Genomic DNA, 18485 nt, shown 5'->3' on the forward strand with positions numbered 1-18485 from the left:
ACTGATCAGGTGGGCACAGGCGGGCACGCGCAGTCTGTAAAGTTCTTTATTTAATAAAGTCCTTTAAAAGAATTCTTCGTACGGCTCAATCTCCTTCTCCGAGTTTAACTCTTCTGTTGCTGGCAAAGACTTGGTTGGTTTCTGGTTCCGGTTCTGGCAACAGAGCTACAGGTTGAGCTGTGGCAGCGAGTTTCTGGTTCAGGTGAGAGAGAGAGAGAAAGAGACTGTGCGCTGTTCTTTATAGTCTGTCAGATCAATAGTTGTTTGGTTTTTGAGTTTTTGAGATTGGATTTCGGTTTCAGCCCCCAGTGTCCTATTGGAGGGGGGCTTGATTTATGACTGATGTCAATCCATGCCATCTTTTGGAAATGCCGGTTGGCCCGGGTTCGTAGCTCTATGTCGGGATTTCGGCTCTCATCCACTTCAAAGAGTTTTTATCACCTACAGGTCCCTTTCTCCAGACAGCAGGACTCCAAACCATTCGGCCCATTCTCGGTGCCATCCTCCCCAAAACTGTCACTTTGATATAAACCAGTTCCAAGCTGATGAGTTAAGGAAATCTGATAACTTTGGGGGGGAGAGGTCTTCTTTAGATCAGTGCTTCAGCTCAGAGCTAAAATGCTCTTATCAAAATACACCCAACATAACGCTACAGTTGAGACACATTTCGCAGAGGATTGTGGTTAAAAATGAATAACACACTTCGATTGTGTTAGAAGAAAGACCGTACTCTGCACATGTTGTGTAGAAACTAACACAAAATGTGTCATAGGACTGTTAACACATTTTTTGTGTAGAATTTCAACACATTACTTCTAAGAGTGTAGTTGCGCCGTCTGAGACGTCTGGCTCTCCTCACAAAAACTCCTCTAGGGTCCAATTCCTCCAGCACCGAGTGCACATCATCTTTTCTCACACGCAGCACTTTCTCTGCATTTGCCGCACATCCATAGGTACCCATGAAGTTGTCCAGAGTATTGCAGCTGATTACGGATTAACTCAACAAGGTCCACTAAATCAGAGTAATTTTTTCTGTCGAGACAATCCTCTATCGTGTAATATCCATTTTAGGTGTCTTTGACTTAAATGAAAACCATGCCTTGAGCTTAGCACTGACCTTATTTCTTTATACTTTAGTCCACGCTCAAAGTAAAACTCTTTGAACCGCTCCATTGTGAACATGTGATGTCTGAACCACTGCTCTGCTGCCAGCGCGAAATTAAACCCGATGTAGTTGGTTTGAACTCACAACAGGTTTTGCGAGAGAACGCAAAAGTTTTGAAAAAAAAAAAAAAAGTCCTCCCATCTCATAATTTTTGCACCACCATGTCCCTTTAGGGGCTCCGTAATACACTCACCTAAAGGATTATTAGGAACACCATAGTAATACTGTGTTTGACCCCCTTTCGCCTTCAGAACTGCCTTAATTCTACGTGGCATTGATTCAACAAGGTGCTGAAAGCATTCTTTAGAAATGTTGGCCCATATTGATAGGATAGCATCTTGCAGTTGATGGAGATTTGTGGGATGCACATCCAGGGCACGAAGCTCCCGTTCCACCACATCCCAAAGATGCTCTATTGGGTTGAGATTTGGTGACTGTGGGGGCCAGTTTAGTACAGTGAACTCATTGTCATGTTCAAGAAACCAATTTGAAATGATTCGACCATTTGTGACATGGTGCATTATCCTGCTGGAAGTAGCCATCAGAGGATGGGTACATGGTGGTCATAAAGGGATGGACATGGTCAGAAACAATGCTCAGGTAGGCCGTGGCATTTAAACAATGCCCAATTGGCACTAAGGGGCCTAAAGTGTGCCAAGAAAACATCCCCAACACCATTACACCACCACCACCAGCCTGCACAGTGGTAACAAGGCATGATGGATCCATGTTCTCATTCTGTTTACGCCAAATTCTCACTCTACCATCTGAATGTCTCAACAGAAATCGAGACTCATCAGACCAGGCAACATTTTTCCAGTCTTCAACTGTCCAATTTTGGTGAGCTTGTGCAAATTGTAGCCTCTTTTTCCTATTTGTAGTGGAGATGAGTGGTACCCGGTGGGGTCTTCTGCTGTTGTAGCCCATCTGCCTCAAGGTTGTACGTGTTGTGGTTTCACAAATGCTTTGCTGCATACCTCGGTTGTAACGAGTGATTATTTCAGTCAAAGTTGCTCTTCTATCAGCTTGAATCAGTCGGCCCATTCTCCTCTGACCTCTAGCATCAACAAGGCATTTTCGCCCACAGGACTGCCGCATACTGGATGTTTTTCCCTTTTCACACCATTCTTTGTAAACCCTAGAAATGGTTGTGCGTGAAAATCCCAGTAACTGAGCAGATTGTGAAATACTCAGACCGGCCCGTCTGGCACCAACAACCATGCCACGCTCAAAATTGCTTAAATCACCTTTCTTTCCCATTCAGACATTCAGTTTGGAGTTCAGGAGATTGTCTTGACCAGGACCACACCCCTAAATGCATTGAAGCAACTGCCATGTGATTGGTTGGTTAGATAATTGCATTAATGAGAAATTGAACAGGTGTTCCTAATAATCCTTTAGGTGAGTGTGTATAGAATCATGCTGTAATCTCAAATTGTGATGTGTGATTGTAAGCAGGACAGTTCTGAAAATAAACCGACGTGTAACAAATTGATTGAGAATAATAATAATAATACAATTACAATACATAAAAATAATAAAAAATGTTTAGTTTTGCTACTGTAATTGGTGACGTACTGACGTTATTGATGATCTCAATGCCGTAACCGTAACTCCTTGAACAGTTTCCAGTGTGTGGTATAAATATCAGTGCTCAGTGGGAACCACTGTCAAATGCACTACCTGGCCGCGACTCGGCGGAGATGATGTCGCATCACGACTCCTCTCTTACCAGCGGCTGTGTCTTCCGTCTCTCTCCGCCATTCCTGCTCTGCTGCCTGGACTTCAGCGCTCCCATGAGAAGGGTTCCATCATCTGGGGAACGTCACATCCAAAGTTCCTGTGTCACGATTACCGCGGGGCACGGGAGCAGGGGACCCAATTGCAGTGCGTGATCGAAGAGACGGTCGGACAGGCGTGGTTCGGGTGCTTGCAGATCAGGACAATGAAGGCAAGGCAGAAACATGGTCATGGTCACAGGCGAGGGTCGTAGGATCAGACAAACAAGGCAATGCGGAAGGTCCAAATTCGTAGTCGAGAAGTCAGGCAAGGGGTCACGGAAACTAGGGAAAGGAGGAGGAAACAAGGCTTCAAAGAGACGGCACAAGGACAATGTTTATGTAGCAGGTGGGACCCTTTAAATGAGTGTGCCGACTAGTCACCTGATCTGTGAGCCAGGTTTGAATGCCTCTATAGCGCTTAATGAGCATGACCTTGCTTAAAAACTAAGGTAGCCAGGTGGGGTGCAGATGCACAGAAAATGTACTTGTTTTGACGGATGTTTTCTCTAAATATACGCAGGCCATTCCCACTCGTGACCAGAGAGCAATTACTGTGGCTAAAGTGTTGGTGCTTGAATGGTTTTATCGTTTTGGTGTTCCTGAACGCATCCATGCAGATCAGGGCAGAAATTTTGAGAGTTCCCTTATTCAGCAGTTGTGCCAGTTGTATGGCATTCAAAAGACCCGAACAACTGCTTACCAACCCCAAGGAAATGGACAATGTGAGCGTTTTAATCGGACGTTGCATGATGTATTGCTTACAAAAGATAAATGTCGTTGGGCAGAACATTTGCTACAGGTGGTGTTTGCATATAATACATCAGAACATCAATCCACTGGGAGGTTGCCTAATCTTTTAATGTTTGGCCGTGAACCCCACCTTCCTATTGATTCTGGGTTGGGGTTTGTAGAGGAGGAGCCAATGGAAGGTCAAGTGGATGAGTGGGTACAAGAACATCAGGAAAAACTGCAGGTCATATATAGAGGGGTGCGTCAAAAGCTTGAGCATATGGCCACACAACAGAGGTAGGAGAATGATAATCGAGTAAGGGATGCTCCTTTGGTAGAAGGACAATTAGTATATTTACGGGATCAGGGGTTGAAATAAGATACAAGATTTTTGGAGCTCAAACTTGTATCGAATTGTTCGAGCACCCCAAGATGGGGGTGCAGTTTATTCTGTCACTCCAGTAGGTGGAAATGGCCCTGTGAAACATATACATCGCACTGAGATGCGACCAGTATACCAACGGTTAATTGAAAATAATTTTCAGGAGGTACAGGATGAGGAAGAGGTATTAAGTTCCAAAGTTAATGACTCAGATTACGAGGATAGGGATTGGATGTTAGTCACTACGCATAATGCTTCAGACAGAGAGGGGAGGGAAGAATGCCTAGGGTAGACAACTTTGGCCATCATGGAAGTGAAGACCATGTATTTGGTCATTCGACTCAGCCAAGGGAGACGGTGGTCTCCCCTCCCATAGAGACTCTGAGGTTGAGGCGCACGTTGAGGAGTACTGCAGGGCAACATGCTAATTACCACTTACCCAGGTCATCGCTAGAATCACTGGAACCATTAGCAAGTGCAGATGCTTAGAGAACAGTAGCACTTCAATGGCCAACTGTCAGTAGATGTTCGGGGGTAACTAATAGTGTTTTTCAACTCTGGGAATAATATTTATCGACGGGACGTCGATCCATAAAGTAGGGTCAGATTGTAGCAGGTGGGACCCTTTAAATGAGTTTGCCGACTGGTCACCTGATCCGTGAGCCAGGTTTGAATGCCTCTATAGCTCTTAATGCGACCTTGTTTAAAAACTAAGGTAGCCAGGTGGGGTGCAGATTCACAGAGAACTGCATGGAGAGACACAGCAGGAGACATTTTTAATCTATGTAATCTACACTAAGGTAGGAAAGGCGAAAGCAGTGTTTTATGTGTTTGTGTTTTTATCTTTTATATGTTTATATCGCAAGACCAATTCGTTTATCGTATATATTTGCAGGACATAGTTGGTGCGTGTTATTATTGGCCAGTGTTGAGACGGTAAAACTTCCTTTTTGGATGATTGAATATGAGTGTTTAAGTGTTTGTCACTGTGAGGCGATGTTGATTACAATTGTTTTCGAAGTGTTGCTCATTGGCTTTTTGTTGTTTCAGGTATTGAGCGCACTCACTGTTTCTCCCATATAAAGTGTTTTACTGTTTTAATCTATTTTAACGTTTTATTGATGGAATTGTTATTTGCACATTACTTTTACATACACATATGAGCGCCGGATACTAGCGGTGCTGATATAGACCCCGTGTTATATTGAGAGTAAGATTGTGAGCTGTTTCAGTAATGGGTTGGATGGAGTCGAACTAATAACTTTAAAGTCACAGCAAATTGTTTAGTCTTTGTAGTTTGTTTAAATAAATGTGTATAAGTACCATTTTACAGTGCGCCTACTGCTGTTTGAATGGGAACAGGGGGTGATCACAGACGTGCACAAGGGTTCCAGGAATTTTAATTGAATGATAGGAGCAGGGAGAAGTGATTGATAAGGCAGGGTGATGGCGACATCTAGTGGGGATAGAGTGTAAGTGCTAGATAGTGGACGTGACAGACAGGGATATTGTCGCCCACTTCGTCCTGACAGGGATATTGTGGCATCGTCAAGTCTTGTCTGTGATTATCTGTTTTTCTTATACTAATAATACTAATAATAGTAATAATAGTAATACTAATAATAAAACTATATGAATTGGATTTACGAATTACTTTACAATCAATATATTTTTGGCAACTGCCTTGATGATTCCTGTCAGGACAAGATGCGTTACATTATCCCTTTCAGGACAAAGTGGGCGACAATATCCCTGTCAGGACAAGATGTGTTACAATATCCCTGTCAGGACAACGCATAATACTATAACGATAAATAGTTACACATAGACGTGTGTATGTACACACGCACTACATGATACACACACATACACGTCACGGGTGGTGCGTGACAGGCAATTTATCACTTAATTGGTTAGTTATTTTTTTGATTACGGTTGTTCTTTTCACTTGGTTTTTTTGCTTCTCTATTTTGTTGTATCACTTTTTCTACATTCTCACCTGGATTTACCTGCATGGTCTCTCCTAATCACCTTCACCTGCACCCCGATTCGCTGTCTCAGTATTTCAGCTGGGAGAGATTGTTCAGTAGGAGGGCAAACAGATCGAGAGATATCGTGATGTGACCAGTAGCCGGAACGAGAAAGGAGAAGAAAAGCCAGGGCTGGAGAGGGAAATTGTGGAAACTATTGCGGCAACAGATACACTTTACTTCCTGGTGGGTTATAAACAGTGTAAACAGAGATTCCGAACCCTGAGACAGCGATGATATACCCCAAGGACTTGGCAGCGGAGCATTGACGGCGTGAGCTTCGAGCAGCTAGTTAATGGGTTTCTGGTTGACTGTGTAAGCAGGAGGGTTGCAAAGAGTGCACTGAGCAGAATTGAAGAGACTTTGAATATGCAATTAAGAGCCACAGGAAATTGTACTTTTGGGAACTGGCTTTATTTTGAACTTAGTCTGTGTTACAGTGAAGAGACATTTGGTTACTTCCTCCTTCTGGTATTCTTCGAATTGAACTGCATTTGAGAGAAAGTATTATTGCGGATTATACTTCAGATTTGCGGCGAGAACTGACATTAAACCTTGACAGCTCTAATCTTACCTGAGGTTTCGCTGCCTTTGGGCAAAACAGAGACCCCGTTGAGATAGATCAAAACACTGGCTTAGCAAGTTCTCTGTATTAATCATCTTTTTGTTCCTAGCCTGCCGGTGTCTGTTTGGCCAACGGGGCGCTGATGGGCTGCTGGGAAGAGAGCATGAGAGGTTAATCCCACTTACCTGTGCGGCTTGAGTGTTGATCACACCTGCGAAAGGAAGAGGAAGAATTGTTGGTGTCTTTGTGTTTGCATTTTAGTTGTATGGGAATAGTAGTTTTATAATATTTTACTAGTATTCCTTTTTCTTATTTTTCTTTGTTATATTTTTGGGTAGGGTTTTTAGCGTTTTAGCGCCCAGGGATTAAATGCGGTTTTAGCTAGGTTTTATATAGTAATTCTATTTTACATTTTCTTTATAACTTGTGACATCCAGGACAGTCTTCATGCCCTGACTGGAATTTCATTAAATAAATATTATTTTCCTTTACCTGTCCATGTGGGAGTGTCTTGGGGTTCTGTCGAGTCTGCCCGGGGAGAGAATCAGTGTGGGTGAATGAGGTCCTCTCTCATTTAACAAAGCAGGCGGCGTGGTCGTGTAGCGTAGTCACCGCTAAACACCCACTAGGGTGTGACACAAATACTACGAAGATGGTGTTAATATTTGATTTAGTATTGCACACCAGTTACATTGTCCATAGCGGCTTTGGACAGTGGGAGGAAAACAGAGTAACGGGAGAAAACACAGGGAGAACATGCAGACTCCACGCAGGTATTTACAAGTCATGATAAACACACACGGAATAAACAGTACACAACATTCGGTATTGGTTACTTTACAAAACCTGCAGAAAATGTTTTTGTTTCTTGTTAAAAGCTCTGGTTGAAAGCTTTCACCCGAAACAAGTCAAAAATATAATTAATCAGCACCGCAACAGGCCACACACGGAGCCGCCTGTCCCGCACTCTTCAGTCCGTATTCTCCTGCTTTACTTTGGGCCATTTCAAGCTGGAAAACAGTAAAACTGACCTCAAACAGCTTTGTAATTTCACATATCGCTGTTTTGACTGCATCCTCCAGGACAGAGGCGAGCTGGGAATTAAACTCAGTCAAATACTGATGCATTATTCCGTTTTGTGCAGCAGTTTTCAAAACAGCGGTGAGGTATGGCAACGGCCCGGTTTTTGCTATGGAACAGCATAACAGTCTCATGTTTGCATTAGTCACAGCAGATTTTCTGCAGATCTGCAGAATTACACCGATCCCATTGGAGGAGTAACTCAGATCCATTCAGAACTTCGGAAAACTGAGCTACACGAATGTTATATTCAGAGAGCGAGGGACGCAGACAGATGGATTGCGACGTTAGCTATAATTTATAAATAACTATAGAGCAGAGATAAGGTTAAATACATTGAAAGATATATATACACCGATCAGCCATAACATTATGACCACTGACATCATGGCACCTGTCAGTGGGTGGGATATATTAGGCAGCAAGTGAACATTTTGTCCTCAAAGTTGATGTGGTAGAAGCAGGAAAAATGGGCAAGTGTAAGGATCTGAGCAACTTTGACGAAGGCTAAATTGTGATGGCTAGATGACTGGGTCGGAGTATCTCCAAAACTGCAGCTCTTGTGGGGTGTTCCCGGTCTGCATTGGTCTGTACATATCCAAAGTGGTCCAACAAAGGAAAAGCGGTGAACCGGCAACAGGGTGATGGGCGGCCAAGGCTCATTGATGCACGTGGGGAGCAAAGGCTGGCCCGTGTTGTCCGATCCAACAGACGAGCTACTGTAGCTCAAATTGCTGAAAAAGTTAATGCTGGTTCTGATAGAAAGGTGTCAGAACACACAGTGCATCACAGTTTGTTGCGTATGGGGCTGTGTAGCTGCAGACCAGTCAGGGTGCCCATGCTGACTCCTGTCCACTGCCAAAAGCGCCTACAATGGGCACGAGAGCATCAGAACTGGACCATAGAGCAATGGAAGAAAGTACCCTGTTTTGATGAATCATGAATTCAAGGTGTTGACTTGACCTCCAAATCCCCCAGATCTTAATCCAATCGAGCATCTGTGGGATGTGCTGGACAAACAAGCCGATCCATGGAGGCTAAATTACAGGACTTAAAGGACCTGCTGCTAATGTCTTGGTGCCAGATACCACAGCACACCTTCAAGGTCTAGTGGAGTCCATGCCATGACGAGTCAGGACTGTTTTGGCGGCAAAAGGGGGACCTACACAATATTAGGCCGGTGGTCATAATGTTATGGCTGATTGGTGTATATATATAGTCTAGATATTTATGATTACATATTTGCGTGAAAGAGAGAACCTCCTTTGCGGTGTAAAGGATTAAATAAGGAATACATTATTGCATTTAACACTCTTCCTACCAACATATTCTAAATAGGCTACAGGGATTACCAACTCGGGTCATTATGACCTTAATAAGAAATTATTGGAAAAAGCAGCACTTATAGCAAAATATCAACATATATTTTTATTAATACATCATTAGCCATGTAATTAATGTTATCTGGAAAAAATAAAGAAAATTGAAACCACTATTTTAGCAGAATTTCAGCAAATATGCATACGATGTATGGCAAATGAGAATATGTATAATTTGATGAAGATCTTTTCCAACATGCAAAATACAACTGCATGGATGTATTTTGATTATTAGTGCTGGCAAAGTGCAATCTGGGGGAGTGGAATGCTGTGGAGGTGTGGTAATTGTTTGAGAACCGCTGCTGCAATGTATGCAGACATTTGAAAAGTAAAGTCAATTTACAGTACAGGTATACCCCACTCTGATTCACTCATGATTCATGTTGATTCGTGCTGATTCATTATAGCACAAATCAAAGCCCTATCTGGCTTCTGGCTTCCCTTCTGTGTGGATATGAAGGCTTGCTGAACGAATTAAACTCTTCCCACAATGAGTAGTTATATGGTCTCTCACCTGTATGAGTTTGATATTGCTCTTTAATTTGCACTCGTGTAATGAAACCTTCCCTTATTAGAGCTGTAAGGTCTGTCTCTTGTATGGATTTTCTTGAGTCACTTCAGGCTGTAGTACATATTGCAGCAGCATCGCTTGTCTCTTGTAGATATACTGGTGGACTTTTAGATCTCGAGCTGTACTGTAGCTCTCTCTCTCTACAGTGTGAACAGTATTTACAGCCCTCTGGGTTTGTAGTGAACCCTGCTGTGTCTTTTCTAACTATCAGTGTGCTGCAAGTGCTGAAGGTTTCATTTCTGTGCTGTAAAGATCTCTTCACCTAACTCTTCAAGGCCCCATCAACTCCCAAAGAGGAATATGTTGTATTGGGACACGTTTTCCTCGTCTTCCTCCCCCTCTGGAGCAGTGTTTGGCATACACTCTGGGGGGAGGTCACTGGGGGCAGAGACAATGTACCCAGGTGAAACTGGTGAATTAACCACTTCTGCCCCTCCCTCCAGGATCCTGAAAAAGGGCTGGTAAGTTGAGGGATGAGTCTTGCATTACCGAGAGGGGTCCTTGGATATCCCTCTCGGCTGCTTCCTTCAGCCGGTATGGCGCCAGATGATCTTGATGCAGTATGACCTTCTGTTGCCTGCCATCTCCACAGAGTACACTAAATCAAAGATTCTCTCAAACACAGTACACAGGCCCACCAAGGAACTGGTGAATTTTGGGCACCTGTCTTTTCTCTTGCGTGGCAAGTAAACCAAAACCTTGTTACCAGGCTCGAAGTGAGTCTCCCTGACACACACTTCATACTGGCGTTTCTGGTGGTCGGATTGCATTCTCATATGTTGTCATGCAAACTGATTAATCTTATCTATGCGGTCCTGTAGTTGGTGCACGTACTCTGTGCCCTGTATTGTCCTCATTAGGTGGCCTGCCATAAAGCAGTTCAGTGGGTGTTCTGGGCTCCCTGCCGAACAAGATGGACACAGGGGTGCAGCCAGTATTCTGGTGGACCGCAGTCATGTATGCCATGAGTATCAGAGGGAGGTGTGTGTCCCTATCATGAAAAGGGATAGTTTTCAGAGTGTGATTGTACTGCTCCACCATGCCATCACTCTGGGGATGCAGAGCTGTGGTGTATGTCTTCAGTATTCTTCAGTATATGTTTGCAGACCTCCTGGAAGACCCCAGACTCAAAATTACGTCCTTGATCACTATGGCGCTCACCTGGCACTCCAAAAGTGAGTAAAGAACCATCCCACAAGAGCTTCTGCTACGACTGCTGCCTCCTGGTTGGGCAGTGCATAGGTCTCAGGCCATTTGGAAAAATAGTCCATTGCAATGTCAATGGCCACTCTCTCCATAGGCTCACCTACATTATACTGGTGCATTGGAGCTCTTGCTTACTGTTGGGGCCCTTTTCTTGCTGTGCAGTGGGAAGGTCATGTGTAACTCTTAAAATGCAGCCATTCCCGATAGAGCACTCCACCCTTCACCTCCAAGAAATTCCATTGAGCCCATAATGCTTTCACTGTGGCTCCACATGGGGAGATTTCTTCCCATGTAGGACTCTGACCCTGTTGCTTCCAACTCAAAAGGGGTGCAGTGTCTCTGTCATCCTTCTGTAGTGAAGCCAGTTGCTCACTTGTCCACACCTCTGGTGGCTGCTCTGCTGTCTCCCTTATGACCCTGACCCCACAGACCTCTCTGTCATTCTCTTCCCTCCGGTGGCAGTACAAGCAGTCTGCCTCCAAGCAGGGCCATCGAGACAGGGCGTCAGCGTTGCTATGGTGGTGGCCTGGTTGATGCTTTACCTAGAAATTGTACTGCTGCAGTTTCTCTATCCATCGGGCAAGCTGGCGTTCTGGATTGTGGAAGCTCATGAGCCATTACAGGGAGGTAATGACATTGAATTTGCAGGTGCATGTCAGCGTGGTGATATGCTCAGTGTAGGAGAGAAAAGGATTGACGGTGACTCCTAGGTTCTTAGCAGAAGAAGAAGGAGAGAGCATTGTATATTCCAGTGGGGTTGAGATGGAGAGATCAGCAGAATGTGAGGAGCAGGGGGGGAAAGAGGAGATCAGATTTGGAGAGGTTGAGCTTGAGGTGGTGTGAGTGCATCCAGGCAGAGATAGCAGACAAACAGGAAGAGATGTGAAAGGGAATGAGAAGGTCTGAAGAGGGATAAGATAGGAAGATCTGGACATCTGCATAAACATTGTAGGATGAGGGGACCCAGGAAGTGAGTGTAGAGGAAGAATAGGAGGGGGCCCAGGATGGAGCCTTGGGGTACGCCTATGAGGAGAGGTTGGGGAGTGGATTAGGAACCTTGCCATGTCACTTGGTAGGTCCAGTCGTTAAAAGAGGAGGAGAACCAGATGAGAGCAGTTCCAGAGATTCCAAGGTCAGCAAGGCAGGAGAGGAGGATGGAGTGATTGACAGTGTCAAACGCTGGGGAGAGATCAAGAAGGATGATGACTGAGGAGAGGGAGGCCACCCAAGAACAGCTGAGGGAGTCAGTGACAGGAGAGCAGTCTCAGTGGATTGATCTGTGTGGAAGCCGGATTGCAGAGGATCAAGAAGTGAGTGATGGGAAAGAAAGGCAGTAATCCTGAGGAGAGGTATGGTCAATGGAAGGTTTCTTTATGAGTCGGATCACAGCAGCTTGTTTGAAAGCAGAGGGAAAACAGCCAGAGAGGAGTGAGGAGTTGTAGAGCGAGGAATTGAAGGGGAGTAGATCAGGAGCAGTTGCTTGGAGGAGGTGAGTGGGGAGAGGGTCCAGGGCACACATCATGGGTTTGTGACCTAGGAGGAGAGAGGAAAGTTCAGAGTCTGAAAGAGGTGAGAGTGAAGAAAAGGAAGCTTGATTAGTGGGAGACTTGGGCAGAATGGGAGAAGAGGGGGAACTGTTGAAGAGCTTGCGGATGTCTGTGATCTTGGAGGTGCAGAAGGAAGCAAAATCATCTGCAGAGAGAGGGGAGGAGGGGGAAAGATGGAGGAGAAGGTGGAGCAGAGTTTGCAGTGGTTATTGACAGAGGATTCAAAGAGTGATTGGAAGTAAGACTTCTTGGCTGAGGTGAGTGAGGAGGAGAATGTGAACAGTAGAGAGTGGTAGAGGTTGAGGGCAGCTGGGAGTTTGGACCTCTTCCACTTCTGTTCAGCTACGCGCAGAGTGGATCAGGCTGAGCGAAGTACGGAGGAGATCCAGGGATTTGGAGGGGAGGGGCAGACAGGACGAGACGTGAAAGGACATGGGGAATCAAGGGAGGGGTTGAGGGAGGAGAATAAAAAGGAAGTAGCACAGTTTACAGACAGATGGAAAAATAGTCAATGGAAGGTCATAGTGAGAGCTGTGGAGGCAAGGGTGTCCTCACCTATCATCTTTCTTATCCACCAGCACCACCTGTGCTGTTTGCTGGTTAAAACAACTTTTTTACGGCAGGCCCAAGGCATGTGGTGAGGCGGCAGCTGAATGGGTGCAGCACCTGCGCCCACTGTCACCTTCATATTGGTGAAAGACATCACAAAATTCCTCCACCAGGTGACGCATGGCTCCTGCTTGTTCCTCACTCAAGCAGCGGCTTCCAAGCTCGCACATGTCAATCACCGCTTGTGTCATATGATTAGCATGAGAGGAGCTTGGTGCACCAGGCCGGTGTGGCTTTCTACACCGGCATGCCACTAACCTGACATGAAACCGCTGCCCTTGAGGCCCTATTATCAGTTTTGGGCCAAGTCCAGGCAGCATTGAGTAGCCCGCAGAAATTCAAGGCCCAGGATTAGTTCCACATCAGCAATCCAGGCTTTATGCGGCCACTAATTGTGCTATTAGCAGTGATTCCTGGTAGGGATTGCGCCATCCTGCGACAGCCTTGTACGTTTATTGTCTAATTTAAATTTAAATTAGCCGTTCTTCACCTTTATTTCACAGTGTTGTTGTTGTCGTTCGCCACTGGATGGCCTGACAAGCCAGCACAGCAGTCACCTAGCTCAGCTCAGCTAAGTATCATTTTTTCACGTGTTTACTAGTTTAGTTAAGAGATACATCGATTGTTTACGTGGTTACTTGTTTAGCTAAGAGTTATATTATATATATATTATATATATATACCTGTACTGTAGTAATGGCAGTGACTGTTTGTTAAACTTTGTCTAGTTTCTGTAAATCAGAAGCGGTTACATTGTAGGCTTTTATTATGCAGCATTGTTGTGAGCTATTGATCAGTGTAAATGCGTTTGTCCGGCACTGCCCTTGTCTGTATTCAGATCTAAAGCGGTCACTAATTGTGCTATTAGCAGTTCTGTCTGGGAGGGATTGCACCATCTGGACAGCCTTGTTTCATTCAACTCAACGCAGGTGTGTACCCTCCTAATTAGCTACAGGTGGAGTGTTTAACAGCCCCCTGGCACTCTGCGCCAGCAGCCTTCAGCGCCCTTCTGCTCCCTTCTGCTCCCTTCTGCTCCCTTCTGCTCCTGGCAGTCACTGACTAGCTCAGCTGTGCTCAGGTGGCATCCCTCTCCTCAGTCCTCATCCTTCTTGATCTCTCTGCAGCATTTGACACTGTTGATCATTCCATCCTCCTCTCCTGCCTCGCTGACCTTGGAATCTCTGGGATTGCTCTCACCTGGTTCTCCTCCTACCTCAATGACCGGACCTACCAAGTGACATGGCGAGGTTTCTCATCCACCCCCCAACCTCTCCTCACAGGCGTAACCCAAGGCTCCGTCCTGGACCCCCTGCTTGTTCTTTCTCTACACTGGCTAACTGGGCCCCCTCATCGCATCCCATGGTTTCTCCTACCACTTCTATGCAGATGATGCCCAGATCTTCCTGTCTTTTCCCTCCTCTGACCCTCTCATGCCATCTCATATCTCTTCCTGTTTGTCTGCTATCTCCGCCTGGATGCACTTGTACCACCTCAAGCTCAACCTCTCCAAATCAGATCTCCTCTTTTTCCCCCCTCTTTCTCACCTGCTGATCTCTCCATCTCAATTGGAATCTGAGACACTCTCTCCTTCTTCTTCCGCTAAGAACCTAGGAGTCACCCTTGATCCTGTGCTCTCCTACACTCAGCACATCACCACGCTGACACACACCTGCAGATTCTTCCTGAGCAGCATACGCAAAATCTGACTTCTTCACCAACTACTCGACTCAGCTGCTCGTCCAGTCACTGGTCCTCTCCCACCTGGACTACTACAACTCCCTCCTGGCCTGCCTGCAACTACTACCCACCTGCTCCAGCTCATCCAGAACTCATCTGGTATTCTCTCTGTACATGCCATCTACGTGTACAATTCGCACACGCTACTCCACTGCTCCACTCCCTCCACTGGCTCCCGATACCGGCACGCATTCAGTTCAAGACATTGACCCTCACCTACCGCTGTCTCGACCACACTGCACCGAGTTACCTTCAGACCCTCGTCTCTCCATACATCCCTTCCAGAATCCTGCAGTCTTCCGGTGCAAAAATACTAACTCTGCCTCCTCTGCACTCTCCTTCCTCCAGAGCCTGCTCATTCTCATCCCTGGCCCTTAAGTGGTGGAGCTTCTACAATCTAGGATGTAAGACCTCATATATTGTTTACTGTATATCTCATATACACTTGTGTAAATTGGAAATTGTAAAATGTATTATGCCTTGAATTGCACTGTATTATTGCACTTTGTATTGCTCTTATATTTTGTAAGTCGCTCTGGACAAGGGCTTCTGCTAAAAAATAAATAATCCCTGAGACTAAACTTTAGTGCCACAGCCCCCATCACTGGAGCTGGTTCGCCTGGTGCTGTAAGCAGTTCACTGTCCACAGGGCGCAGCCTTTGTCTCCATCTCCACCTGCCTCTGTCCAGCACATCAGCTCTCCCAGCTGGCAGACCAATGGTAGGGTCGCCATCCACTGTATTGTTGGGGAGGTCAATTCTGCATCTCCGCACACACGTGTTTTCATTAAAGCATGGCTATTTGTCTCAGTCCAATACACAGTCTAGACCTGAATTGTAGCCAATACAGCCTCTTGCAATGTGCTGGGGAATTTTAATTTGAGTTGGATTCGGAGATCAGTGTTTTCTAACCTCTTGATAAACTGCTCCGTCACCATCTGGTCCTGTTACTCTGACCCCATGCCTGTGTACGCGATTGCAAAAAAGCATGCAAGATCCAGTGCAAATCCCTGCAGCAGACAATTTTTTCAGTGTGACTGGAATATTTGGAGGTAGAGAGACAGACACAGACTAAAGGGTCTGGGGTGCGGCCATGGTGCTGTGTGAGTCTGTGGGAGCAGCTTCACTCTGTTTGAGTGAACACAGGTGCTGCATTGTTTGTAGGAGCCGGTGAGCTGCAGTGATGCGGGAGGAGCGTAGTGGCACTGTGTGCTGTGCTGGGAATCTGTAGGTTCACACTTGGAGAGCTGAGGGGTTGTGATAGGTGTGGACAGGGGGAGCCTGCAGCAGAATGGGGAACGGGGACTGGGCAGACAGCAGCACTGCAGAGAGTGCAGGGATTCTGGTTAGGGCAGACGCACACAAGTGCAGGGATCCCTGAGCTGAGGAGATATGTTTCTTATTCAAAGACGCATTAGGGATTTCAGCTGAAATTATTATTATTTTTGTCCTGCTGGCATTTTCTGCTCCCATAGGGCTGTGTGGACAGAAAGAGAAAGAACAAGAGACCATGGGGAGGATTGAGAAGTGTGCAGTGTGGATATGGATCACATTATTATTATAAGTTGTGAGCGTGAGCTGTTCTGTCAGTATTGAGCCTGTGAGAGCCCCTTGTCTGTAGAATATCCCTCATGTCTGTGAGTGGTGTATATGTCTGTTACTGACATTTAATGCAGGAGATATGACTTTCTGTTAAAACTCAGTCATTCAAGAAACAAACAAACAAACAAGAAAAACATAATTCAATCAATTGAATACATTTTGTACACTGTGGAATTTTAAAACTAAATAATGGTGCAAAAACAAAAAGTACTTTTCTCCTTCAGTCCTGCAGCTCCACACACTTCCCAACTCTGGACTCTGATGCAGAAGGTTGTGAGTTCAGTCCCAGGTGAGGAACATTGTCTGCTAAGAAATATAATTTAACACAAAATATCCCAGACTGCAACCTATTCTTACTCTTATTTTATCTTGTTAAAACTGGTACAGTAACACTTTTTGTAAAAAGTTTCAGGCAAAAATTAACATAAAGAAAGTACAAATGAATACATGTGCTTGCTAATTTAGGCAAATGTCTCACTCGAGTATGTATTGCGACAAGAGACATGAAAGGTATGCTGCCACCAAATAGAGATGCGTAGACTAATAAACGTTTAATTTCGCAAAACGTTTTGTAAAATACAAATAAATTCATTTTCTGAATAACATCACTTTATAATCAATTTAGCTGAAACAAATTAAGGGTTTCCATGACTCAAATAATAAAAAAGAAAACGTTGCACATCTGATTGCGAGACAATACTATCAATGGAAAACCAATTATGTTTTACGAACTTACGTTTTATAATAGAAAATTCAATGCAAACATACAATTGAACAAAAAAGTATTCGATACATTATTTATATAGTTCTACCCCCAATGTTAGTTACATTTTTGTACGTATAACTGTGAAACGGTGTTTTGAATGGCAAGGAAGTGAACATTTTTGTCCGTAAAATTTCTCATTACATAAGAATAAATTACATTATAAATTCATAAAGACATGAAATCTACTTTGGTGGTGAAAGAGTTAATCAATATGCCGTTTCAGGCTACCCTGAGAAAAGGCGGACGAGTTCTGCCTACTGCCCTTTTGTGTCTGCTGTGCTTCACTCAGGTCCGCTACGTGATTATAACTATAAATGTTTGCAAGGAAACTATATTCTAACAGTGGAGGTTTCAACAAGAAGTAAGCATGTCTGGAAGAGGTAAGGGTGGAAAGGGACTCGGTAAAGGAGGCGCTAAGCGCCATCGTAAAGTGCTCCGTGATAACATCCAGGGAATCACCAAGCCCGCTATTCGCCGCCTGGCTCGGCGTGGTGGAGTCAAGCGCATCTCCGGCCTGATCTACGAGGAGACCCGTGGAGTGCTGAAGGTGTTCCTGGAGAATGTGATCCGTGATGCCGTCACCTACACCGAGCACGCCAAGAGGAAGACCGTCACCGCCATGGATGTGGTGTACGCGCTGAAGCGCCAGGGTCGCACTCTGTACGGCTTCGGAGGATAAACCACTGCCTGACCCGACCCGCTCACAACCCAAAGGTCCTTTTAAGGGCCGCCCACACTTTCACTTGAAGGGCTTGCATTTAACTTTTTATTTGAAGAAACCTCATGTATAAGTGTACTTCTATCTGTTCCCCTAAACACAGACACTCCACTGCTTGGTATTTTATCTATCATCCATACGGTCTTGTGCATGTTGTCTGGCATTGCTGTAATACGCAGTATGATGTGCTACTTTTCAGAGGTGTTTTGTTTTGGGTGTGCTTTGACGTTCTAGCCCAAAACTACGTAATAATTATTGTTTGGGTTGAGCTGTTTTGGTTACAATATAGGCTGCTATATATAATATTCAATATATAGATACACATTTAGTGTTTGGGGATACCTGTAAAGCACTCCCGCTACCCACCACAGATTGTGCCTAATTATATTTCTTTAGATTTACTTATACGTAATTATAATTTATTCGGCTGTGTTTACGTCCGCATATTGGTGTCTACTTTAAACCCATAATCGGATACAAAGGATTCATCAGAGTATTAACAAATCATTAGTCATATTATACATAATGATTTAAATGTATTTTTTTTTTAGCAAAACCAAATTGAAATTGTAATCACTTTTCTTGTATTATTTTTAAAGCGAACATTTTTGGAATGCAA

The 18485-nt window shown here is 44.8% G+C and overlaps 1 protein-coding gene across 1 annotated transcript; it reads left to right on the plus strand.

Annotated features, from left to right (window-relative positions):
• Positions 1-17500: 17500 nt before the first annotated feature.
• Positions 17501-17880, plus strand: LOC136711875 (histone H4). Its single transcript, XM_066688437.1, has one exon. The coding sequence runs from the start codon at positions 17516-17518 to the stop codon at positions 17825-17827; it is 312 nt and encodes a 103-aa protein (XP_066544534.1). The 5' UTR covers positions 17501-17515; the 3' UTR covers positions 17828-17880.
• The last annotated feature ends 605 nt before the right edge of the window (positions 17881-18485 follow it).

The sequence above is a fragment of the Amia ocellicauda genome, chromosome 16 (genome assembly GCF_036373705.1).
Source record: "Amia ocellicauda isolate fAmiCal2 chromosome 16, fAmiCal2.hap1, whole genome shotgun sequence".
In the NCBI taxonomy this organism is placed as follows: Eukaryota; Metazoa; Chordata; class Actinopteri; order Amiiformes; family Amiidae; genus Amia; species Amia ocellicauda.

What these genes read in the sequence shown, in the direction of transcription:
- LOC136711875 (XM_066688437.1), top strand. Translation starts at nt 17,516, where the DNA reads ATGTCTGGAAGAGGTAAGGGTGGAAAGGGACTCGGTAAAGGAGGCGCT.